The sequence below is a fragment of the Phlebotomus papatasi genome, chromosome 1 (genome assembly GCF_024763615.1).
Source record: "Phlebotomus papatasi isolate M1 chromosome 1, Ppap_2.1, whole genome shotgun sequence".
NCBI lineage: Eukaryota > Metazoa > Arthropoda > Insecta > Diptera > Psychodidae > Phlebotomus > Phlebotomus papatasi.
Window position 1 is genome coordinate 3,983,664 of NC_077222.1, and position 27,425 is coordinate 4,011,088.

The 27,425-nt window shown below is 32.2% G+C and overlaps 1 protein-coding gene across 1 annotated transcript in view; it reads right to left on the minus strand.

The window, feature by feature from the left end:
- LOC129798493 (uncharacterized) overlaps positions 1–27,425 on the minus strand; it is a 92,603-nt gene that overhangs the window by 29,473 nt on the left and 35,705 nt on the right. The window contains exons 2-3 of the mRNA XM_055841667.1: positions 3,551–3,934; positions 2,127–2,309 (exon numbers count right to left, since the gene is read on the minus strand). Coding sequence (XP_055697642.1) covers positions 2,127–2,309; positions 3,551–3,791 — 424 coding nt within the window. The 5' untranslated portion in view covers positions 3,792–3,934. The remainder of the gene's footprint in view (positions 1–2,126; positions 2,310–3,550; positions 3,935–27,425) is intronic.

A 27,425-nucleotide genomic window follows, 5' to 3' on the forward strand; every position in this document is an offset into this window, starting at 1 on the left:
TTTTTCTTTAATTAAAGCAATGAAATCTGATTTAATTGCTTTAATTTAATTAAAGCAATTAAATCAGTTTTAGAATTTATTTTTCTCCATTTTGGGATTGAGTTTGGAATTAATTTCATCTGATTTAATGGGTCAATCATATCCATTTTAAAATTATTATTTGTTATTCCCAAACTCAATCCCAAAAGTGATTAATTCAATCCCACAGTATTAGAAATCCTTAAATGGTCCTCGAATGGGCTTCAAGAACTTCTATTCTAATATTGTGGGATTGAATTAACCAATTTTGGGATTGAGTTTGGGATTAAAAAAATTATAATTTAAAATGAATTGTCCCATTGAATCAGATGAAGTTAATTCTAAACGCAATCCCAGAATGGAATAAAATGAATCCCAAAACTGATTTTGTCAATCCCATAATGTTATATTTAATCCCAAAATGAAAGAAAACATGAATTCTAGATTATTCGAACAAAATTTGGTATTATTAAATTATATTTCTAAACGTTTAACATTTGTAAATAAGGGAATATGTAAAGAAAAACAATCCCACAACCAGGCAGAATTAATCTCACGTTTCCTAAAATCAATCTCTTTTTGTAATGAACTAATTAAGGATAATAAAAACCAATTACAACAGTAAAATTTTAATCTTTTAAAAATTCAGAGGAATTACGGTTCGATGCAATGTAGCAGAAGATAGACGGAAACAGTGAACCTCTCTTGATTTTCGCAATTTTTTTCTCCACGATGTTTCAATGTAAGAAAATTCAGAAAAATATTTTTGATAGAAATGTTTCTGAAAAATTGTTCAATTGAATTGTTGACCTGATGAAGAGGTCATCCATCCTCGAAACGCCAGTCTATCTCCTGCTACATTGAAAAATTTGTCAGAATAATTTTATTTCATTGTGGGATTCATTTTATGCTATTTTGGGATTGAATTAAGGAGCAACTTAATCTAATTTAATGGGTTATATTAAAAGTAACCTATTAGACCAGATGAAGCTAATCTCAAACTCAATCCCAAAATGAATCCCACAACATGTCAAAATATATTATAAATTGAGATAAAATATATCAGATGATTTCTAAGCATTTTGAGTAAATAAATCCCACAACGAGGTAAAAGTAGTTACGCAATTTCTAAGCTCATTTTTAAATATTTTGAAATAAAACAAAGTAAATAAAAAATATTTTATTCAATTTTTATCTATTTGTGGTTTTGGATTTATTTTAGAAATCGTGTGAATAATTTTGCTTTATTGTAGGATTATTTTTTTAAATCTTGAAGTGGGGTTTGTTTTAATAACGTTGTGGAATTGATTAAATCACTTTTGGGATTGATTTTCACACATTTTGGGATTAAATTTTAAATTTGATTTACTGAATTTAATGGGTTTATAATTCTTGAATTGGTTTATTGAAGACTTTATTTTATTTTCGTCTACGGCGATTAATACTATCACGTTGTGGGATTAATTAAATCACTTTTGGGATTCATTTTCATGCATTTTGGGACTGAATTTGGGATTTAATTTATCAAATTTATTGGGTTTATAATTCTTGAATTGGTTTATTGAAGACTTTATTTCATTTTATTCCACTGCGATTAAAACTATCACGTTGTGAGATTGATTAATTCACTTTTGGGATTCATTTTCATGCATTTTGGGATTCATTTTGATGAATTTTGGGATTGTATTTAAGATTGTATTTAACGAATTTAATGGATTTATGATTTCTGAATTGGTTTATTGAAGACTTTCTTTTATTTTCTTCTATTGTGATTAAAACTATCACGTTGTGGGATTGATTAAATCAATTTTGGGATTCATTTTCACGCATTTTGGGATTGAATTTGAAATTTGATTTATAGAATTTAATAGGTAAGTAATTCTTAAATTGGTTTTTTGAAGACTTTATGACATTATCCCTCACCGTTTAACCTTTTGGAACTAGAGATAAATAGACAGGCGAACTTGAAAACTTCCAAAATAAGAAATAGATGGGAAAATTAAATTTTGTCAGAGTGAAGATGAAGACATGTGCCGCAAAGTTAAGGGATTATATACATTGCTCTTTCTTTCGAGTTAAGAGCTATAAAAAGGGATTATGAGACTCACATTGCGATCTATCTGTGGCACCATGTTGAAGAAGCATTTTTGTCATTGAGCGATTATTGCTCAACACAGCCACATCTAGTGGTGCCAATCCATCACTGTTAACACTATTAACATCAACATCTGTGGATTCTAGGATTGTTCTCGCTTTCTCCAAGTGTCCATGCTCCACAGCCGAGAAGAGCGCTGTGAAATAAATAGAAAGAGCAAAATGAGGATATAATCGACCAAGATCATGTGAATATCTCTTCCCAAGGGGATTACAATGTTTCTTTGGCATATCATACCACAAGATAAATCCGACAAGAGTGTGCGCAAAAATTGTAAGGAAAATTATATTATGTGATATGTTTTCCAGATTAGCTATGGTGAAAAACAAACTTTAACAAATCTTCTTAAGTTTCTTCTACACTGAGAGAAATTCTTGCGGGGAAATATGAATAAATCGGGGTTTGTTTTTAATGCTAAATGTTAACACTGGATGAAATTTCGGACTTGGATATTTCCTGAATTGTATTTTTATGAGAATAGAAGTGATTGTTAAGCTAATTTAGTTCTTACACTGAGAAAAAAAGAGAGTGCGATTAACTTTTTTTCCTCAGAACTTTAACACTTTTTAGGTGTAAAAATATATCAAAATTTTTTAATGTTAATTTTACATATTTTTGAGTGTAAAATTAACATGATAAAGGGTAACTTTAACCCATAATACACCGAAAAAGCATAATATTTACACCTATTTCGGATAAATAATGCAGGGTAAAATTAACGTTTCCGGAATGTTATTTTAACTTTTTCGGATTTCTCTCAGTGTAAGATTCTTTTTTTTTTTGTCATAATGACGTAATGTCATAGGGTCGAAGGAACACCTCTTCGACAGGGAAGACCTATTGACACTTTTGTCAAAATCTTGAAATTTATTTAAAGTATTGCAAATAATATGACGTTTTTTCCTTAATCTAAGTTTTGTGATAAGGATAGATGTTCAAATTTCGTATTCCAAATGGTAGAGAGTAGGGTGTCAATAGATCCTGACACGAGTTATTAAAGTGTCAATAGGCGTTCCTTTCTTCTTTTCACCCTAATTATTAACATAAAACTCAATAGATTGGTGACTATGTAACTGTATACCTCAAAGTGTAATTTTTACACCAACTTTTAACCATTTTATGTGTTAAAATTAGCCTCATTCGCAAAAAAGAGTACATTTTACACTCAATCAGATTTATTTTGCCTGAAGTTTAGATGATGTCAACTCCGCTTATTTTCAGTGTTAATCCAAACCTACTTTTTACACTCATTTCAAGCCTTGTTTTCCAAGATATATTCACCGTGTGCACAATGCAATATTTTTCAAATGAAATTTTTAAGTATGACGTTTGGAAGGAGGAGTATTTGGAAATCTGTCCCTGTTGGGATATCCTTACCGTGTAAATGAATATTTATCTGGGTCAACTTGTTCAGCTGTGCTTGTGCCAATTTCAATTGCTTCTTCGTCATTTTGGTATGATGCTGTGTAAATTGATTCTGCTGCTGGTGCTGCAGAAGGATCTGATGATGGGTCTGCTCATTGATACTGTGAGATCGTACGAAAGTACCATTCTGAGATGATGCCACCTGACGTGGCTGTCGGGAATTTGTGGGCGGATGAGGTATGAGAAATTCCATCTCTCCTGTCTTCCTTTCACATGTGAAATTGCTCGACGACGGCACAAGATGCTGTGGACTTTTGGCGGGTTCTGAACGAGTTGAGGGGATTGGAGATGTTGGACATTGTTCGACTCTCAAACTCCGTTCCGGAAGGGTGAGCTCTGCACATTTTTCGGGATTTTCAGGAAATTTAACAGGAAGTCAACATAAAATAAAAATATAAAACACAAAAAAACAAAAAATTGAAAGGTATTGAAAATGTGAAAATAGGAATGATTTGGAGATTCTCATGAGTTTCTCTGCTTTAGTCACCTAAATTTCCTGTCTTTGACTGTCTATTGTACTTTACTACCATAGATGAAACTTTTGTAGTTCTCGTGGTAGATTTATTGGCTAGAGATGAAACGCTTCGTGCACTTAAATTTGTTACAAGCGATAGTGGATCCATAATTTCGAGTGAATTATCATCACCTGCAATAGCATCCAATTTCCCCATATGACATGAGCAAATATTATCTCTCCTCGTGAAACTCTCACAAAATCAAAAGAAAATGTGTGAAAAGCTCTCAAAATAATTCTTAGCATTTTAATTAAATGAAACCGTCTTTTCCATCCGGCTTTTCATCTCAAAAAGCTATGTATATGTTTCTATCTAAGAAATTAAAATGTTGGACTGAAGGGAAGGAGATGAACATTTAATCAACATATATGTACCCTCGCAGCATAAAACTTTTGAAATTTGAATTTAACTTTTCTGGCGGTTTTTGCTCTAGTTGATGAAAACTTTTTTCCCCGCATAATGACAGATTACAAGACTATATATGGAACTTGTGCGGAGGTGGAGTACTCTCAAAAAAACAAACTTAATAAAGCAGAAAATGAGTTTTGTTTATTGATCGCTGTATGTCATAAATATTCTAATAAAAATATCTTTCCTTATTTCTCAACTTATGGAGAAAAAAATTGTTGCAGAGAGATAAGAATTTTCACCATCTTATTCTGCTTCACCTGTTACTGATTTATGACCTTTTATTGTTTGAATTTTGAGAAAAGTGGGATACACATTAATCTAATAACATTACCGAGAGAGTTTGAAGTTTTGAATCTTGTATATCAATCATATTTTTTGCACTTTAAGTCTACCTAAATTTGCATTATTTTGAAAGAAGTGATTCGTAATGTTTTTTTTTTGGTAAAACTTTTCCGTATTTTATATAGAGCATCCTATAGGGGAAAGTACTCTCCCTTCGAACGTGCATGCGTTCGAATAATGTGAATTTTCTTTAAGTTTTCGTAAGAGAATTTTGCATTACTATTAAATATTATATTAGTTAGCTTATTATCTATTATTGATAATTATGTGATAATCATGTGTAAGTCTCTTAGAACACGTAAAAGAAATTCACATTATTCGAAGCCATGAACGTTCGAAGGGAGAGCACTTTCCTCTTTAAAAGTAATACTACACAGTAAAAAAATTTTGGCTACTTTACAATGATTTTCATTGTAAATTTTACATTAAACATGTGATCGTGTGTACTAATACACATTTGTGTAATTTGTACACATTTTGTCTGAAAACTGTGTAATTTTACACGAAATATGTAAGAAAATATACAAAACTGTGTAATCATTCCCAGTTGATTACACGATTTACAATTACATAAAATTTAAATTACACATTTTCAGATTACACGTTTTGTTGAAATACATAATTTGTGTCACTTTACAAGAATAATCGTGGTAAAAAAGCAAACCAACGATTATCCTTGTAGATTTTTTTTACTGTGTAGAGTCTGTATCTTAGCTAAGGGATAACTATCCACGTAATTAAAATAAAAATAATCATTCAAAAACACTTCCATCAATTTTCTACTAAGCTATCTTTCGGATTATCCCAAAAATCTGTCTGAACTGAACTCTATCGTCGTATTACGGAAACTGGGGAGTAATATGCCGGTTATGAAGACACTATTTTGTTATGAGACTCAAAAATTACTCCACAGGTGAGCATTTTTCAGTGCAATTCAGTTCGTTGCCATTTCAAAGTATTTTCTGAGAATAATAGTTTGCAAAAAGTTGGCAAAAATTGAGTATCACTCCATACAATTAGTCAAGAAATGGTCTGGTCACCCATTTTCCAAACAACTGTTGGTCAATTTTGTGGAAAAAATATTACTTTCCAGCGGCTTTCAGTGTTAGTGTCGCTCAGAATAGTTAAATGCCGGATAAAATATCAATTCACACTGCAATTAATTTGCAAAAATGGTGATAGTATTCGCATCTATCGAAAAAAGCGGAAAAGTGCCTCCCAATTAGGATAATTTATTTATTTTTATTTATTATATATATACACATACCATTTTTAAAATGTACAGTCGGTTGTTACATTTATACAGTTATAATATTAGCAATAAAATAAGTAGAATCTCTCAAAGCTGAATCCCCCATCATTGCAAACGATAGAGAGGTATCTTTGGTTTTTGACTGCACATGGTAAGTGTGGAAGGAAGTTTAGAGACTCAGATGAAGTTCAAGAAGAACACGTTTTGTCTGAGTCTTTAGTAATAATAGAAGAAAAAATAAAAAAAAAAGAAAATGCGAAAATGCAGAAAAGGGAAAAATTATAGTAACTCGATAAAGTAGCAGAATTGGAGATTGTGTTCATCATTTGAAGCTTGGGGAATCAGTGGCGCAATAGGCAAGACCGTTGACTCTTGGGCGGATCGATTCCCTGGCTCGATTCACTGTTGTGAGTTCGAGTCCCGCCCGGTGCAAAGATCTGAATGTTTAGAAAAAGACATTTTCACTGTGATATAACGTAATAAAAATGCACCGCCTCGCCCAACAACTCCGGGAGCATGGAAGAAGCATTCACCATACTACGGGAAGGCGCTCCTGGGCGGTCTACAATGGACTTCGCAGATTCTTCCAACACGGGATATAACGCATTGTAAAAATGATTACCTTGTAATAAATATCTCGATACGATTAATAATAATTTGAAGCTTATAACCAGCAAATAGGATCAATGATTCATAGTACAGAATTTTTGATCGACGTAGGTGGGAAGAGGTTCGGAGTGTACTAAATAAGTGTACTAAATTCCGACCAGCTTGCAATTTTGGCCACTAATTTTGTTCCTTAAATTTCCATGGATTTTTAGTTTTTGCATATTCTAGAGATTATACAATGCAAAAAGAAGTAACAAAAAATGTCGCTGCGACAAACGATATTTTGTGAAAAAGATTTTGGAGGAATTTCGGAAGGGCTAGGAACTATGAGAATGAAGGTGGTCGAAATAGACTACCAAATCAATGTCTACATTTTAAAATGTATTAAAAATGATTTTATAGAAAACAAAGACGATAAACTGTCTACAAGGTTCCAAGCAACACTCCCTAAAAGAAGTAATAAAAAAATTAATTTGTATTAAAAATATTGCATTTCAAACTTGAGACTTTGTGCTTGCATGCAACTATGCCGAAATTTGACACTCTTAGCCTAAATAAGGTGAAAATTGAGCACTGTTCTACATGAAAATTACACTAAACAATTTTTTGGAAAGTTAAATTTTATGGTTCAGAGGGTTTGCTTAAGTCCCTGGAGTGTTGTGTGATAAATATTTTGTGTCTAAAAGACCTAAACAGTGAAATATTTAAATGATTTGTGCCCGAGGTTGCATCCCAATAAAAAAAAAACAACTTTTCTACATGATTCATTCTGTAACAGTCCAACGACTAAAATTCTTGCAAATGTGAACATTAAATTAGACAAAATTTGCTAGAGTAAGTGTGCCAAATTTCGGCATAGTTGCATGCAAGCGCCAAAGTCTCAAGTTTGATATGTAATATATTTTAATACAAATTGAATTTTTTGTTATTACCTTTTAAGGAGTGTTGCTTGGAACCTTGTAGACAGTTTAGCGTCATTATTTTCTCTAAAATCATTCTTAATATATTATATTTAAAATGAACAAAAATTTAGACGAAGCTTTGGTAGCATATTTCGGTCACCTTACTTCTCATTCTTCCAATATCTTTTTCACATCTTTTCGTTTAACGAAGCTACATTTTTTGTTATGTTTTTGCATTGTATAATCCCTAGAGTATGCAAAAACCAAAAATTCATGAAAATTCGAGGAATAAAAAAGGTGGCCGGAATTGCAAGCTGCCCGGAATTTGGTACACTTACCCTACGAAATTAGAATAATAGAAAATATTAAGAATTTATTGTGAAAAGGTGTGCACGGCAGTAGTGGCATTAAAACTGTTAAGTACAATTTGAGTCTTCATTGAGAGTTCAAATACGTTGATTTTGTATCAATATGGCAGACAAAAGCACCAAATGCACTTTATAATGTTTAAGTGTAGATGACGCTGCTATAGTGTTCACTTGTAAGAAATATTTGTTAAAATTTGTAAAAGAATGGCAATAATTTGCAAAAACAAATTGCAAAAGGAGGGTAGTAATTTAAAAGAAAGGCTACCTAATTTGAAAATATTTACAAAGAATTCCCAATTTTTTGATTAAATAAAAGTTGACGACTAAAATCAATCAATATTTGCAGCCAAATATAAATTTTGTAAATTATTTTTCTCCGAATAGTGAGTAATTCACATGATTTTATTTTTAATAATATAGTAAGAATTACGAGAAGTCTAACGTGATTTAAAAGAAGACAGTCGTGACATGTTGATGCAAAATAAAATATTTTAATAAAAGATGAAATGTTCCAGCTTGGAAGTTCACTCAGACCTAATTAGTAAAAGACTCAAAAGATTTGTGTGTAAAATGTCGTCCTCTGGAAAAATAGTTGAAATGTTTGATAGCTTATTTAGCAATAGTCCAAATGCAAAAATATTTGCAAATCTCAGTCTGAAATTAGAGGAAAATCTGGGAAATTTGCAATTTTCTTAGAAGTTATAAAAATAGGAAATATCTAACCATTTGAAAAAAGAGTCTACCGGGGTAGTCGAATTAGTAATTGTGTACATTAAAAAAAAATCATTTTGGATACATCGATTTTGTGTCAATGCGACAAGGAAGCCTGTCAAATGCACTACGTGGTGTTTTATTCCTGTCACGTATTTTTCTTATAAGAAACACAGTATTTTTATTTTTATTAGTAATAAATGCGTTATGTTCTAACTCAATTTTTAGTAAATATTCTAAGATTTTAATTAGGAATTAATTAATTAGGAATTTAATTAATTAATTAGGTAAGAATAATTATTTACCAATTAGGATCTTTCGAAATAATTTTTAATGAAAAGTTCTTGAATATTTAATTTTTCTTGTTCATGAGATAGATCAGAATCGTCCTGTGAACTGGGTTGACAAATGTCGAATAAGTTGCTCACTGACCAAGCTTAACGAAAAACTCTGCTTATTACTTATTATTACTTTTTGTGGTGGATTCAAAGGATTTTGCTGCTCAATTTACAAAGATTCTTAAATGGCAAACTTTTACAACTGACAAATGAAAGGAAACAAATATATTTTTTTAAATTTTTATTATGAAATATCCTTTGAATTCCTAAGACTTTTTTCCTAGGAACTAATTTTGCTACAACTCTAAGTAGTTTTTTCAACTAATTCAATTCCATCTAAGAAGTACTACAAAAGAGGTGGAAGAATGATATACTGTACAACATAAGATGAAAAAGGAGTTTGTCTCAACAAACTTTATCATACAAATGTTGGACTAGCATGTAATAATATTTCTCATCCTGAAGATGAGTTTGATAAGAAAGTTTTTTTCTGTGGTCTGAATATGAGAAAATAGAAGAAAAAAAACATTCTTGTGTCTATGTCTGGGAGTTTTCATGTAGGAGTACTTTTTAAATTTAATACAACTTTCTTAACTGAAGGAAAATTGTGTAGGGTTAGACTCCATTTGTGAAAGAGTCGATAAATTCATTATGGATACATTTTCGTGACCATCAGTACAAGATGTTCAACATCATGGAGATAAAGGAGTGTGTGCTATTTTGTGTGCCCCCAAGAGAAATTAAGACAAAAAGAATGACCAAGAAAGTTGCAATCTGATGGGAAAATCGTGGAAATGATAATGATTGTTTGAGTGAAGAGTGCTCATCGACGTCAGAATAGAGTGATGTTTCACTTAAATACAATTTGACTTCAATTGTGAGAAACTTTCAAGCTTTAGCAAGAGCAAGTCTGAGTACATTTCTTAAATTGTTTATGGATGCAAAGTTTCTGTTTATCTCACATTTTCATGAATGAAATGAAATTATATCATTATTGGTGAATAATTAAACTTTTCAAACAAAACTTTCTTTCGGATTACCTTTTCAAGAAATGTCATTAAATATTTATTAATTTTTATTTAAAAAACTTCCATAAAAAGTATTACTATTTTTGAATTTTCAATATTTAATAGAGGTATAACACTGCATCCCTAGAACAAGATATATTTAATATTATAAATTAAATTAAGCAATAATAAAAATGAATAATTTTTTAACCTTGTAATTCAGCTCCTCACTTAATTTATTTTGAAACGATATAGGGAAAAGTTTTGCAGGTTCATATTGAAAAAGGTGTCCAAGATTTAAGAGTTTTTTACTGAATTCCCCACAAACAGAATCAATTATACGACTGTATCAAAAAAATCTCTTACTTATTAGCATTGAACAGACTGGGCCATTGCTCTTTTAATCGATTTTCAAAGAAGCAATGGAGAAGTGATATGACACCTTCTTTTTTTTCGATTAGATAACTCCCTGAGAACAGCGCCATCCGGTGTAAGTAAAATGTCCAAGGCGGGAAATATTTTCAGTTGTTCAAATCAATGTAATTCACATTATTCACATGTATTTTATACTAAACTTTAATTTCACTAAGCCTAGACTCATTTTAAATGTATTTCAAAAGTTTTCACAAGAGTTTCATGAGTAAAATTTCCTTTGTTTTGATTTTTCCTGGCATCAGCTGATTTCGATGGTGGTCGATGAAATTTCGAACAGTGAATTCAAATAGAGAATGTTAACGGACTATGTAATATGGAAGTGTCAAGGAAAAGCAATTGACCGGGCAATTGCTTTTTGCTTTTTGTTCAAGGTATTTAAATTTGGCTAATTTTACTAAAACATCATTTTCTTTTTACAGAATATTGTCTCAGAGAACGGAAAAAGATCAAATTGATGCAAAAATTGGTTTGATGCCTCAATTTTTTGAATATTTTTTCCACGTGTAAAAAAGCAATGAAGGAGTAAAAAAGCAATGACCATGTAAAAAAGCCCAGTCTGTTCGATGTGATTAGGTTCATAATTCCGTCTCACAAAATTCCTGGAAATCTTTGGATTTTTCCTCTACAACAAAATGAAAATTTAGGTGCGTTTTTTGCGAAGCTGTCCTGTTTTGTTCAGCTTCGTGCAACATTTTGTCCACCTATGTAGGCTTAATTTTCCATGAAAACATTACACCGGACACAAAAATTTGCACATCACTGTTAAGATGAAACTTTCATCTACTTGTTTTCACCGTTTGTAGGAAGTATTAGTCGTTGTGAAATATATTTATGCTATTTTTCTAAGACATGTTTTTGTGATACTCGAATAATCATATTTGCACTGCTCTCTGACAGTCAGTTAAGTGTTTGATTACGTGTGATTTTCTCATAATCACACCTATTGTAATCATCGTATTTTCTCTTACATCTCCAATTGGTCTTACAGAACATCTTTCGAATATCACTGATTCTGAAAATGACCAGTGACCAATTTAAAGTAAAATGTGGAAAATTCCACTGTATGGACAATGAAAGAATCACACCTATTGTAAACAGTTTTAGGCTTAATTTGAGAGAAGTCAAACAAAAACATCTGATGAAATTTTACTTCGAGATTTTCGTGAAAATTATTTAATGTCTCAATTTACTTGTGAATTTATTCAGTGGAAACTCTGATGGGTCAAATATTTCAGACCGATATGCACAGAGCAACAAAAAACAGTGAAGAATTATCAAATTCGATGGTCAATAATTTTGACAGATGTTGTTACGAAGCTGAAGAACTCAATTTTCCAGAGCTGCAAAGGTGGCAATTTTTGTAAATTCTCCTCTACCCACAAAAACGACATACTTCGAGCAAAAGATTTTCCCGGTAAATATTAATCCTGATAAATCCTCTATAACTTGGAATGTTGTTATTTTTTTCGAAAAGACACTTGAAGTGTGAAAAATGCATTTAAAATATTCCACATAGGAATAACGATTTTAGACCTATTTTTTATTTTACCCTGAAAAAAAAAAGGTTTATGCTTCTAAGTTTGTCAGGAAATGTGAGATAATGGACTTCATTTAGTAACTAGGAAAAAAATAAACTTTTACGAAGCAGCGAAGTTACGAAACTGCAAAACCTTCCCCTATAGATCCATACGAAAAATGTCAATTTAAAGATTTAAAAGAGGCGTGCCCAAGAAGCATTTTTTTCTTAATAGTCTTGTAGAATTCCCTAAGTAAAGCATTATAGAACCAGAAATCTTGTTATTTGCTTATAACGCTCTTGGTTCCATCATTGAGAATATTATAAGTAAAGTGGCGTATTTTTAAGGATCTTAAGAGCTTCTATAGGAATTTCAACTGAAAATTCTCACTTTAAGTCTTTTAAAAGTGCACTAAAAGACTTGTCTATTAATTGGTTCTATAAGGCAGCTATTTTGTTTCTTGGGTGGCCTATTTTATCAAAAGCCAGTCTGTTCAATGTCTTTTTATAAGAAAATGGTAGCTTTAATTTGTTCTAGGAATGATGCATTATAACTGAATTAAATATTAAGGAATCGAAGAGTTTCCAAGAGATAGATTTATATGGGTAACCTAAAATATTTTACGGTTGGAGGTTATCGAATATTTTGATTTTTATGGATTTCTATAACCAAGTTTAAATATCTACTTATTTAAAGTATTTTATTTTGAACAGTAGGGAAAAGCTTTAAAGCTTTCGATGAGAGAAGCTTCGTACCAATTTTTTTTTCTGTTCCTTGATGCATTTGATCCATTGGACCCACGACATTAAGGGAAAGTGCGGACCTTCGGACGATTTATGCTTCGAACTATTCATTTTTTCAATGCGTTATAAACGATTTTGACCCAGCTAGGCCAATGCCTCAAATTTTCAGGAAAAAGTTATGGGTAAAATCAATAAGAAACCATTTACTCAAAAGAGACTTGTGTAAATTTAATTAAGGAACATAGAAAAAAATCGAATGATATATAGGGGAAAGTACTCTCCCTTCGAACGTTCATGCCGTCGAATAATGTGAATTTCTCTTACTTTTCCTAAGAGATTTCCACATGATTGTCACATAATTATCTTTATCAATATATGATAATAAGCTAACTAATATCGTCGGTTCCGAAGAAGACTATTGTAAGTCCAAAATGTAAACTTTACAGGAAAGAGGTTTGACAGCCAAAATTTATTTTCATTAATTTCAGTGCAATTAGTATACTTTCAGCTTTCGAAACTATTTTATCATACTTACGCATTGAATATCTTCTAGTTAACACTACTTTTAAATTAATTATAGCAAAATTGTGGGCAAAAAATTCAATAATTGGACACGCTCATTTTAAGTTTTTTTCTTGTAACTTTTGCAGGAATATCATAATCAACATAAAATTTTGTTGGGATACAGATCTAAGGTTATGCATCCAATAATACCATCTTTTTATACTATTGTAAGTAGACTTACAATAGTCTTCTTCGGAACCGACGATATTTAATAGAAATGTTTAAGGCTCTTAGGAAAACTTAAAGAAAATTCACATTATTCGAAGGCATGAACGTACGAAGGGAGAGTACTTTCCCCTAACTTGCGTCATCCGAAGCTCCAAAATCTTCCCTTAATCCTTGGTATGAAGAATAGTAAATTTTATTATAATTTCATTCTCTCATAGTAACCTTAAAAGTGACTATAATTTTTTTATTAAAAAAAATTTAATGCTTAAAGTGGAGAGTCTTACTCGTAACGCTGTTGGCCCATATTGATGCTCGACGTATCGTAGCTACTCTTGGTGTAGATTGCCTTTCCTCCGTTTCAGACATATTTCCCTTTAGGGAGATAGATCTCTTCAGTATTCGAAAAGCTGCATTTTTCTGACTTCTCTGAGCTTTGTCGCGCGATTCGTGCATAAAGTAGTTCATAGGAATGTTCTCATTAGTTGGACTCATTTGTGTCCTGATACTTTGGGCCCACTTTTTGCCATAGTGCTCAATTAAAATTTCCCCATCAAAAGGAAATTTCTTCTTGTTGGATAATGATGATGATCGCAAACGAGTACCGAGAAGGCGGAGTGAGGCACGCATTGAATTGGACCTAGATAGTCCTCCAGGATTTTCACTAATGCCCTCCATCTTGATGCGAAGAAAGCCCTAATGTATCTTTTTTTTTTTTTAAATAATGTACAGCAATTCTTTACGCCTTCAGTGTTCAGTAGAAATTGTTTATAATATGATAGCTTTGCTTTTTTCTTGCCACACAAGTATTCACACTGAGATTGTAACTTGAGCTTGTGACTTTTTCATGGAACATTTTCTCTTGTCACCTTATATCTTCTCTCACACTTTTATTTACTCACTATATAATTTAAGTTTATTTATTTTTTGCTTGCTTTAGTGCACATTCAATGGGGGGAGATAATAAAAATTCTCAGCAACAAAATCAATTTCTTTGGCTTTGAAGGACATTGTCAGTTGTAGACGTATAATTGAATTTAAGTGCGTACGATGCCTTTAGAGAATTTTCACTTGAGTAGTCAGGAAAAATTCCACTTTTCACCTTTTGTCAATTTATGCAACATAGAGAATGACGAAGTACAAGATATAATTTATAAATGGAGAATAGTACTTTATGAAAGGGAACTTAATTTCCGTGTTCTCCCAATGACACAGAACGAATGACTTTTTCAAACAAATTTTCACGTTATCGTAGTTGCGAATGGGTGAAAAAATATCCTCCAGCTGTTCACAATACAAAACACTATTCATTCACTTTATCAGAATCAATAAAAAAAATAATACTTTGTTGAATTTATTCATGAATAAATTTTCAATTCTAGCTTTTATTGGGAAATTGGAGTCATATTCCAAATGAAAACTAATTATAAAGTTTCACCTAAATACACTTCCCTCTGTACATCTCATATGTAATGTAATTTAGCACAAATTATGTACAATACAACATTACACAGAACACAATTATAATCTCTTTGGAAACATCCAAAATTTGAGGTGGTAACTGTTGGATTTTGGAAAAAGCCAAAGCTGAGAGGGGGCTTTTCGCAAAATCAGTCTCGATATAGAGCGATAATTATACACCATTAATATGTAAATGATAGCAATCATCAATGGCTTATCTTGGGTGTTTGCGAGAAGAGCACATTATGGCAAAACACACGAGCTCGATTAAATTTTCCGCGATATTATCATGACTCTTTTCTCTCCAATCCTTTTCCAGGTGATTTTCCGCTCTTTACACGCACGCACTTCACTGTGGACTACGGAAGACTGGGACCCAGGTGAAGGGGTAAGGCATGATTTTCGAATTATTAAAAAATACCCTGTTGCACGTTATTAGGAAAAATATACCGAGTTGGTGAGATTAAGCGAAAAAATGTGAGATGGATATATATTTTTTGGGCGCTCCAACGAAGATTCATAATGGTGAATCTTCTTTTGCCTCTCACTATTTCTCCCACCTTTTTCCTCTCGCCACGGTGTGATAGTTAATAATTTTAATTAGAGCTTAAGATGCAATAGACAATAGTAATAGAAAGTTACTATTTTTATCTCTTTTGAATTCAATATTGTTTTTTGGATTATTAGCCTTTAATTTGTGATTTTTTACCCAGATGTAAGGTCATCGTACTAAATGGCACTATCATGATAGTGTCACTCAACTGTTTTGACAGTTTAGAGTCCCTTTCCACTAACATGACAGCAGGATTATCTTCTGTCACACAATTATTAAGCTGTTGACAACTTCTTGACACACAGCTAATGAATAGTTGCCAGAAATTTAATATTAACAATATAACGACTATCTCTAACTCATGTTATTATAGAGAATTCATTGTTCCTTTACTCAAATAGCAATTGAAAATCCCTTGAAATTACTATGCTAGAGTAGAAGGAAAACCTCTTCGACAGGGAACCCCTAAAATATGACACTTTTGTCAAAATGTTAAAATTTGATTAATGCAGCCATGAGTGTGCAAGAACCGTTTGAGACCGAATAAACGTCAAAATAAGTTTGTTCACGTAGCGTTTTGACCATTGACGTACAAGTTTCATTTGACGTTTGTTCAGTTTCAAACGGTTCTTGTCGTTCTTGTACACCTCCGAATGCAACTAATAAAATTTTAGTAATAAATATAACGTTTTTCATTAATCTGCGTTTTTCGATAAGGACAAGTGTTCGAATTTCGCATTCCAAATGTTACAGAGTAGGGTGTCAATAAGTCCTGACACGAGTTTTTAAAGTGTCAATAGGAGTTCCTTTCGACTGAAGAATAGGCCTTAACTGTTAGACGAAACGAACGAAATCTTTTAAATCACACAAATTTGTTCCCGACTTCTCGGAACAAATTTATATATAACAGAAACAATCTTCAATGAAAACTAATCAATTTTTATGAAAAACACCGAAAGAAAACCTTTTGCACTTCACCACAAATCGTAAGACTGCTAGAAACACAATCGATCTGTCACATTTCTTGTAAGACTCTTTCCACACTGAGTTTTACAACGCAATTTAAATTCAAATTATACCTGAAATTTAACGGTCTTTGTGTGATTACATCCTAAAATGAATAAATATTTAAAAGCAAAATAAATTCATTGACTATTCGAAGATTACATACATAATTTTAATTAATTTATTTCCAAGGCCGAAATTACACTCAAAGTGGCCGAAATTTGGCACGCTTCCCCTATATGTCGTAATATAGGGAAATAGAAATAGGGAAAAAGAAATGTCTTCTCCAGGTACATATTTGTTCTAAGAATAATTGTTCCACAGAAAATTTGTTTCAATATTTTGGTCAGTGTAAAAAATTTTTTACTAAGTAAGTATATATTTATTTGTAGTAAATTAGAATATATTTATTTTTTGTATTAAAAAATACAACTAAAAAAATAGAAGAAAAAACAAAATTAAAAAATAGTTTGGATAATAGTTGATCTAGAGTCTGTCGCTAATTGGTCCGACACATCTTTTAGATTACTCTTTTTCCTCTTTTAAAAATCACAACAAATTTAATTTACCTTAATTCATATTGGGTTCGAAAAAGTGGAATGAACAAGCGTAAAACATTTTAGAAAGAAATGGCTAAGAATGTGTTGCTCCTGGTATATACGACCTGCGAAAGAGCTTTTCCATCGTTATGCTCTTGAGGTTGGTCACCAACGCTAAGACGGCGGTGGACGCTAACTATTTCCTTAATTGCTTAAACTGTCTCTGTGCTTTCAAGGGATTTAATCTCAATAGCACGCATTGTCATTGTACATATATTAAAAAAAAAAATGAATAAAAGGTGTGCCGGAGGCATAACTCTTTAGCTCGTTGTTGGAAAACTGTCACTAGCATGATAGTTTAGCTACTTGAAAATGATTAGCTCTTGACATTGCTATAATATAGGATTATCTTCTGTCAAGAAACTACAGTAGTCTTCTAAATTCGAACACTCGGGGTGTTTTTGACATTTCTTACCTCCCAAATTCGAACGATTTTTTCAAAACTAACGAAATTTATGTGAGATTAAATTTTACTTCTAATCAAATTCCCGTACTTTCTGACAAGTCTTAGTAGTGACATACTTCTTTTTCATTTTATAGATCAAAATGTAATGTAAACATTCAGAAAGAAGCACTTAAATATGATTTTCATTCATCCACAATACGATTTTTTTAACATAACCCCACAATTGACATTTTGAATCCAAACGTCGGTCGTTCGAATTTGAGAGATTCAGATTTTAGAGACTCTACTGCAGAGGTGTGCAAAAACCATTGAAACCGAATTAACGTCAAAATAAGTATGTTATAGTAGTGTTTTGGACCATTGACGTATATGTTTTATTTGACGTTTATTCGATTTCAACGGTTCTTGCACGCCTCTGCTCTACTGTAATAAGCTATTGGTGTCTTTTAAGTACTAGCATGATAGTACGACAAACTTCTGCAACTTAAACATAAGAGAAGTGAATTTCTTAGCAATAGCAAGATAGGTTCAGGTCTACCTTCTGTCAGTTTGCTTAAAAACTGGCATGAAAATAACTTACTGGCATGATAATAAGGCTTAATTCTGGCACTCATTAGATTTATTTAAACACCTCTAATGCTCACCACGAAAACATATTAAAAGCGAATAAGACCTCACTTTTTGAGGATAAAACTCACAGATATTTTAATGATAATGTACTTATTAAGCGTCACAAAGTATAATTAATGACGTTATCTAACACGCCTACAAGTGTGGCCAAAAGGATTACCACCTTATGTACCTGCACCGGATGTGACGTATATATTCTGAAAACTGTAATCTCTCGGAATAAATACCTTTATTTATTCACTATACAATTCCTTCTCTATCAACCCTTTCTCAAGAGCAATTTTCAGAGATTTTCCAAACCTTTTATTACTTGACTTTTCCTGTGGTAGTCATTTTATATGCATGACAAATTACTGAAAATCTACTATATTATTGCTGGGAAATTTCGTAGACTTGCCAATTTGATGGGAAGATCTACCTCTGGAGCGAAAAAATAAATCGATTTATTTACATATGAAAAATTCTTATTATTCTTTAGGAATGTTATGTGAAGAATTCACCGCGAAATTCCACAAAAATCCATTAGTCAACTGGAAATTTAACGGAAGAGAAAAGCATACTTTTTTTTCATTCATAAATTATAAGCTGCGTGAGAATAACTATAGAAAGCAAAAAAAGCAAATATTAATTAGAAAATTTCAATAGAGTGGAGAATAATTTTAAAAGGCGTACTTTTCCCTCATAAAATCTCAATTCAGTGGGTATTTACGGGGCATTTTGATTCAAGATGAGTATGAAAGGCGAGGGTGAAAACTTCCAGAGAAAGCTTATTTTCGGCTACATTAAAACATCATGTGTTCACCCATAGTGAAATCTCATTTTCTATGAGAAATTTACATAAAATTATTTTTGAGTGGTATCATTATTGCTAGGTTTTTCTGGAGAACATTTGCAAAATGTAATTAGACGTAAAGTCCTCAAATTACGAGTGTTAAAACAAAAGATTTCATATTATGAAGATGCTGGAGCTTTTCTGGAGTGTCTTTCGTGGAAGAGAAGACAGATTGAATTGTGAATAGAGTAATTAATTAAATGTAGGAAAATTTCATTATTTGGATTAAATGAGGGGTAAAAATCACGACAATTTCATTTAAGGCATTTCATTTACTTCAGTAATCGAGGATAGCTAAATGAAAAATATTTAACATATGTGTAAATTTTGGAAGATAAAAGATATTCTTCTTCAGATTTCTGAGAAATTATTCAATAAATTAGGTAGAAGTATAAGTATTGAACTTCATTAGCTCCTCCTAAAAAAATGAGTCAAGAGTAGGGGAGACTGAGGCAGTTGTAAACATTGATTTTTACGTCTACACTACTTGGACTTATGTTCGATCATTTATATTAAAAATTCGCAGTCTTTGCAACTATCCCATATCTACTACTGCCCATGTTTTCCCTATTGTCCAATTGAAACCAAAAATTATATTTTCAATCATTTAATTAGGGGATTAGGTGAAACTTTTATGGGGAAGATTTGATCGTGAGTGTGATACAAAGAGTTACGCCCTACAGAAAAAAGACCACGCCCCTAATTGAAACTTCAACAAAAAAACGCCTTCAATAGAGGAGACTGGGGCAAAAAGTCACAAATCGAAAATTTCAAAATTCAATATCTTCCAAGACAAAAAATGTAGCTGCTTGAAATTTTTTCCATAGCCTCCATTGAGCTTCTTGAATGTCGTTTCTTACAATTCGAACAAGGAATTTAGAAAATTAAAAATATCGAAATTTTTAGCCCTATTTTTGAAATATTTTCCTTGCAGAAAATATTAATTATTTCCTGGTTAATATTTTCTAATTAATTTGGATTTTTTGAATACGAAGCCGATATCTATTTTAGAATTTTACAAAGATTCTTTTCTCCAGGTCCAGAAATCCTTTTATTAAAAATGACCACTTGGGGTAAAAAGTAACAAAAGCAACAAAAGGTATGGAGCAAAAAGTAACAAAAACCAAATCAAATTTCTGATGTTTTACGGGGAAAAGAAACGTCTTTGCCAAGTCTCGACGCGTGTTGTTTGCATTGGTCAAACGATTTACAGTCTCTTGTGTATTTTCTATAAAATAGCTTGAAAAGTGTTTTTCTCGTTCAGATAGAGAAAACGGCGTTTTACAAGGGTGTAGAGGAATAAATTTCCTATGAAAATATGTCATCTAGGTATTTTTTTTAATTAAATTTACGGAAGCCCGTCATAAAGCGAACCAAAATGTGCTAATATCCCATGCCGGTACTATTTGCCCCAGCATTTTTGAGAACGCTCATCACAAAATTACTTTTCAGAAAACGGCAGAAAACAAAATGGAGGAAAATTACTTTCCCAAAGTTGTTGAGCGGTAAATTATCTATAAAATTGGGCTAAGTAGAAATTTATGGGGCACTCACGTAGTTTGTAAAAAAATAAAATATCCGTTTTGTGACTTTTTGCCCCAATATCCCCTATGATTTTCATATAATGTTTGTCTAAACTTGAACAAAAACTTGTATAAAATTCGTTCAGTCTCTTAAAGCAATTAGATAATTGGGTGGTATCAACATATTCAAGTGGTTTGTTAGGTGAGTGCCACTTCAAAATTTTAACTTTTTGTATAATATGAGAATTTTGTAAACTTTTCGTTCAATATCAATTGTATTTATGCACAGGGAATAGTCAATCAGAGCAAGTGATACTCAAATCACTCAGTTTTCTCTGGAGTGAAGGTAGGAAAAATTCCTGCCTCCACCCAGGATCGAACCAAGGGCCTCTCGTTGTGTAGCCGTTGCTATACTATTTGGACTATTTGAGAGAAGCCACAAGTTCTACGTTTAACTTTCCATACGTCCTTAGCCAATTGCATCGTGCACTTCAATAAATCACTCTAGAGATTGCGAAATTTGGGAAAGGTGTAGTGCGTACAATAAAGTCCGTAGAGCACTCGTCTAAATAACGAGAGGTCCTAAATTCGATTCTGGGTGGATACAGGATGCACGAATATTTCCTATCTCCATTCAGGAGACGACTGAGTGTTTTTCTTTAAGCTTCTATATACCCAATTTTTTTCTTTCTCTAATGACTCTAACTAAAAAGAGAAAAGCAAATACTATTTTATATAAAATTTCTATAGAGGGCGTGGCTTATTTCTTTAACGGATTCAGGAACGTTTAATAACTTTAATAAGAAAGTAATTTTATGGAAGTATGGGATCCCTCGGTGCAATTGGTAAGAGCGTTCGGCTCCTGGGCGGTGAGACCTTTGACTTAACTGTCACTGTTGGGAGTTCGCGTTACGCCCAATTATGTAAAAAAGAATTAAGCGTTTGGAGGGACATATTCCACGGTACATTGTACACTTATTAAAAAATTATAAAATGAATAATCAGGGGCCTCTCGACATTTCATTTTTCCATATGTTTTTGCATAGAGGCACTGAAGACTATTGGCAAGTTTTTTCCTAAAGAGAATTGACTTATCAGTCTGATATATTTCGAAATCTTGCATTAAAAGCTATCTAAAAATACATATTTCATAACGGTCGCCGAGAAAATACAGGAACTACGATCAAATTTGTTTAAGTCGCGGTGCAATATCTGCAAAATTTTTTACAAGCAAAAGTGAAAAATATCTTCACTTTTCATTAGGCTTGATGTGCCCCTGGAATAATTTACAAAATGGGAAAAAAGTCCAGTATATCAAAATAAATAAATGGTTGCATATTCTTACAGAATTATTTATCAAAATTTTCTTCGTCTTCTAGTGGGCGTGGCCTAAAGTTATTTTCAATATGTGACAACTAAAAATGAGTATTCTAAAATATTCCTACACTACTGAGAAAAAAAGAGGATGCGATTAACTTTTTTTCCTCATAACTTTAACACTTTTTAGGTGTAAAAATGTATTAACATTTTTTAATGTTAATTTTAGACCTTTTTATGGGTAAAATTAACATGAAAAGGGGTAACTTTAACCCCCAAGTAATATTTACACCGATTTCGGATCAATACTGCAGGGTAAAATTAACATTTCCGGAATGTTATTTTAACTTTTTCGGATTTCTCTCAGTGTAAGAACTATCTCGTTCTCGGATGACTTTTAACTTAGTTTAAATCTGTTACAAAACGATTATACATCACTGAGAGAAATCCGAAAAAGTTAAAATAACATTCCAGAAATTTTAATTTTACCCTGTTGTATTGATCTGAAATAGGTGTAAATATTATGCTTTTTGGTGTATTACGGGTTATAGTTACCCTTTTTCATGTTAATTTTACCCTTCAAAAGGTGTAAAATTAACATTAAAAAATTTTGATATGTTTTTACACCTAAAAAGTGTTAAATTTTTGAGAAAAAAGTTAATCGCATTCTCTTTTTTTTTCTCAGTGATATTTTGATACGAGTTCGAGCACTCCTCTAATGTCCTTTAGGACTTTTATAATAAATTCTATAGTTGTTCATTTTATATAGATTTAAATGATTCTCTGGGATATTAAGCTGTGACACTGACAATGAGAATGCTCAATGTTTTTCTTTTCTTTAACAAGGCACATGTGGAATTTCTCTCATTTATTACTTCTCGTATTTGCACTAAACGAAAATTATGCATTTGTATGACAGAATATACACCAACAAAATCTGTGAATGTTATGTGATTCACGACTTTGCCCTTCCTGTCGCCATTAATGAGAATGTCAACAACATAAAAGTCATAATGGGACATTTTCCAATTCTAAACTCATTGAAACTGATTTTGTTGCAAATTATAACCCAACAATGTTCAAGACAACATCTGGAATGAAATAGGAATGTTTAAATGAATAAAATTGCACTAGAATATTACGAAGGCCTGTTTGAAAATCACAACTGAAATCGTTTATTTTTTTTCCTTTTTGGGGCACAAAAGCAAATAACACTCTTTTTTATGAGCATGACTGAGAATGAAGGATATTGGGGTGAAAAGTTCAATTTTCCAGAACTCTTCTACACAATTTTTCTTTTCTGGCCACCAATATTTTATCCCAAAACACTTAAAACACCCAATTTTGCACAATCAAACAGCACGAGTTATTTCAAACTACTGATGGGTAACTGACGCATGGGTTCTATGAAGGTTTATATGTTTCACAAACTATGTTGCGAGGGTCTGAGGGATTTATGGTAAGAAAGAAGCATGAAAGATGGGGTGAAAATGTGTGAGTGATTTTGTCTCCTTGTCGAGCACTCAGCACGGGAATGGGAATTTTTGAATCCGTTTCTCTGATTTTAAATGTATGGAAGAGGCCTTTGGCCAGCAGATGTGTTAGTTGAATATTGGGATACATATGGGTACTCACAGTGACGAACAGCCGGCTTTCTCTATCAAATATGCTCTTAGGGTTACAACATATTGATCGTCAAATCCTTACCGTTATCCAGGAGATTTATTTGCTGGAATTTATTAAATTTCCATATAGGGGAAGATTTTTAGGTTTCGCACACACTATGGTTTCAAACATTTTGTTTTTCCTATGTTCTTTTAATAAATCTAACCTATTGTAATTATCAGGGGCATGACGTTTCCTATTTTTCCCATATGTTTCTAGCGTGCCGGAAAAACTTTTGAGTTTACTAGCTGTTTCCTGTCATTGTAGAATGAATTAGTAAATAATACAAATACAAAATAAAAGCCAATTTAATATAGAATAGGCAACTGAAAACACTAAATTGGCAACCTACATAGTTTCGGAGTAGAGATGTGCGCCGAGATAATTTCGGCGGCGGCGGCTAACATTTAAAAATTGTCGGCGGCTGGCTGCGCGCCGGCGCGCCAGCTGAAGCAATCGGCTGCGGCTCAGCTAAGCGCGCCAGACTTTTTTCCTTAATATTTTTCGATTACAATCCACATAAATTTTATCGATTTTCCTCAAATTTTTTTCTTGCTAGAATTACTAATCATGGAAATCTATTTAAAAAATAAATAGTAACAACAAATCAGATAGAAAACAATCTGTCAACTTTAGGCACAACATTTTTATGATTTTACAAAAAGACAGATTCAATAAAAATATTAACAAACATTTTTGAAATCCGTAGACGTAAAAATAAAAATAATTTTATCTGGAATTATAAATTCAAATTCAATATCCAATAGAAAAATTGTTTTTCTACAAACAAAAATATTTCTCGATGAAAATTTGATAACAGTTGGAATATTTGGTAAGAAGTTGAATTCAATGCACTTGATTAAAACATTATTTTAAAAAAATGTTTAAAATCTTAACCCTTTACGAACCACTTTACCCCTTTACCCCCTTTTTTTGCGAACCGAAAAGCATCAATAAAAATGAAACTGGTGAACGTAATCAATGATAAATCTTACATCCATGGGCGTACCCAGCTAGGGGCAGGGGGGCAGCTGCCCCCCCTAGAAGCGTCGAAGATGACAAAAACAAATGAGAAGTAAAAATAGGTGTGATTATGAAGGAATCACACCTAATATATTTGGTCAGCAAAAAATTAAATATGATAAATAAAAAATACAAATCTTTCCAAAAATGGATTTAATTTTTCTATCCATAAAGATCGAAACTTTCATGAAAATTCTACTGCTTTTAAAGTTGTAATTTACTCACTTCTCAAACTTGATGTTTTACTGCTCGTTTGTACAGTATCAATACAAAAATGAGCTCATAAAAACTCAAAAACAATTAAAACCCCCACGGGGGGGGAGGCAAAGCAAGGCTGTTGCCCCCACTGTACTACATTCAAAAATTTTAAAAAGTGTAAAAATAGGCAAATATTTCGCAACTATTTTTGCTTTCTTTTTATAACTTAATTTCAGTAATAGATTTATTCAGTAATATATTTTTCGAAAAGAAAGAAATTGTCACGTAATTAAAGATTTTTTAATGATTTATAACGAAAATCCAAAAAGCCACGCAGAAAGTAAAAACAAAAGGTTATGGCGCTGGCACACCTTTGCAATAGAATGAAATTCAATCGATTGAAATTTTACCTCTTACTCTTTCAAACTGAAATCAGACACAGCTGTCTCTTTCTGTCAAATGAAATTTCAAATTGAAACTTCAAATTCAATCTTCTACTTTGTAATTACGTACAAACATGAGAAAAAAATGACTTTAGGTAGTCAAGAAAAATTATTTTCTTTATGGGACACCGGCATTCCAATCATTTTTAAAGGGTTAACCCCTTAGGGACCATTGGAACAAAAGTGTCCCATAGAGGAAAAGATTTTTCCTGAATATCTAAAGTGGCTAAAGGTCGCTGTAGCAAGTCAATCAGAGCATGTTTCCTCTATAGTTCAGTTGGTAGAGCACTCGTCTAGTTAACGAGAGGTCTCCAGTTCGATTCTGGGTGGAGCCAGGAATTTTTCCTATCTCTACTAAAACTGGATGATTTGAGTGTCATTTGCTCTGATTGACGATTTCTCTGTATCTAAAATTTTTTTTTTAATGTTTATACGTAATCGTGAAGTAAAAAGTTGTAGGAATCCATAATAAGATGTACAGCTATTTGCTATCTAGTAAATATTGAAGCACAAAAGTGAATAACTTTCAAACCACCGCATTGATGAATGATTTTTATTATTTTTTTTATAATATATATCCAAATTTATTTAAGCAACAGCCTCTTGACAATAGAAAGTATAATAACTAACTATCCTAACTATACATTTTTTTCATAAGAATGAAAATTATCTATTATGGGTAGGGGAAAGTCGTCTGCCTTTAAATTCAGCAGCCTTCAACAAATGTTGCGATTTTTTCGTTGTTCTCAAAAGCATAAATTATATTCTATTAACTATTAGGTAGCTATCCATCATCCTCACAAATCATCAAAAAATGGTGAGCCTAGCTCCTATTTCCTAGATGCTAGATAAAAAAAAAATGAAAATGAGCTCTAAACTGTAATTTTGATGTTCCACAAATCATGTGATTTTTCATAGTAAAAATCATTTTACAAATAAATCTTCCATTGTGACACATAGAAGGTTAATCAGGCTTAATATTTCTGTTAATACATTTTGGTTCAGATGACACAATTTTTGTGGGTGGCAAAAATTTGCAAATATCACCCTGCAGCAGCCTTTAAATGTTAATGTCGTGTGCCTTTAAATCCTATCTTTCCATACATCAAAACATGTGAAATCGAACTCCTACTTTTCTCTGAGGAACGTCATACAAATACTTATAACCTGCTATCTTGCTCCGGCCGGGATGTTTCAAGTTGACAATTTTCAACTTCAATGGCTTTTTCTTCCAAATTTTCATGTGCAAAACAGTGCTTCACAAAAATGTGAAGAAAAGTTATTGTGTAATGTCTTTTGACTGCAGTGATGATTTTAGTGAGTGCGTTAGGCTTCAATCTAATCATTTATAGCCCATTTAGTTTTATTGATTCAATATTCTCAGTGAAAAAAAAACATTTAAAGGCAGCTGCCTCGCATTTGAAGGCAGACTATGCCAGCTGCCTTCATACAAATCGACATCACTTTTTTAATTTCCTCAGAAGGAAAAACTGAGGACTCGCGAGTGCTAAATGAGGTAATCATATACGCCGAATGAACAAGAGAATTTTTTGGTGTAGTAGAAAATAAAATCCATTTTGTGGATTCTTCAGAAAAAAATCTTAAATTTGGAACTCCATTTTTCGTTTGAAGGCAGACGACTTTCCCCTACTGTAAGAAAAATTACTGAATTGAGTTGAAATATAAACAAAATTCGCCGCGGCGCGCTGAAAAAGAACTGGCGGCGGCGGCTGGCGGCGCGCATTAAAAATTTTTGGCGGCGGCGGCTAAGCAAAAATTTCGGCGGCTCGCGCCGAGCGGCTAAAATCGGCTTGGCGCACATCTCTATTTCGGAGATATCTCGTGAAATATGTACAAAAACGGAAAAGAAATTACACTAAAACTGGTCGCATTTTTTAGAGCTAATGTCACCCGCCCCCCTGGTAATTATATTTTAATATCTAGTGTACACACTGAGAAAAAAAAGATAAATTTAACACTTTTTAGGTGTAAAAATATATCAACATTTTTAATGTTAATTTTAGACCTTTTTAAGGGTAAAATTAACATGAAAAAGGGTAAATTTAACACCTAATACACCTAAAAAGCATAATATTTACACCGATTTTGGATTAATACTGCAGGGTAAAATTAACATTTCCGGAATGTTATTTTAACTTTTTCGGATTTCTCTCAGTGCAGTTACACAGCAAAAATATGAAATGTTCGTAGCTAAATTGTGTGCGAAGCCTTAAGTCCTTCCCCTATATTAGACTTTCTCTAATTCGGTTCTTTTAACAAAAATCGCTGTATT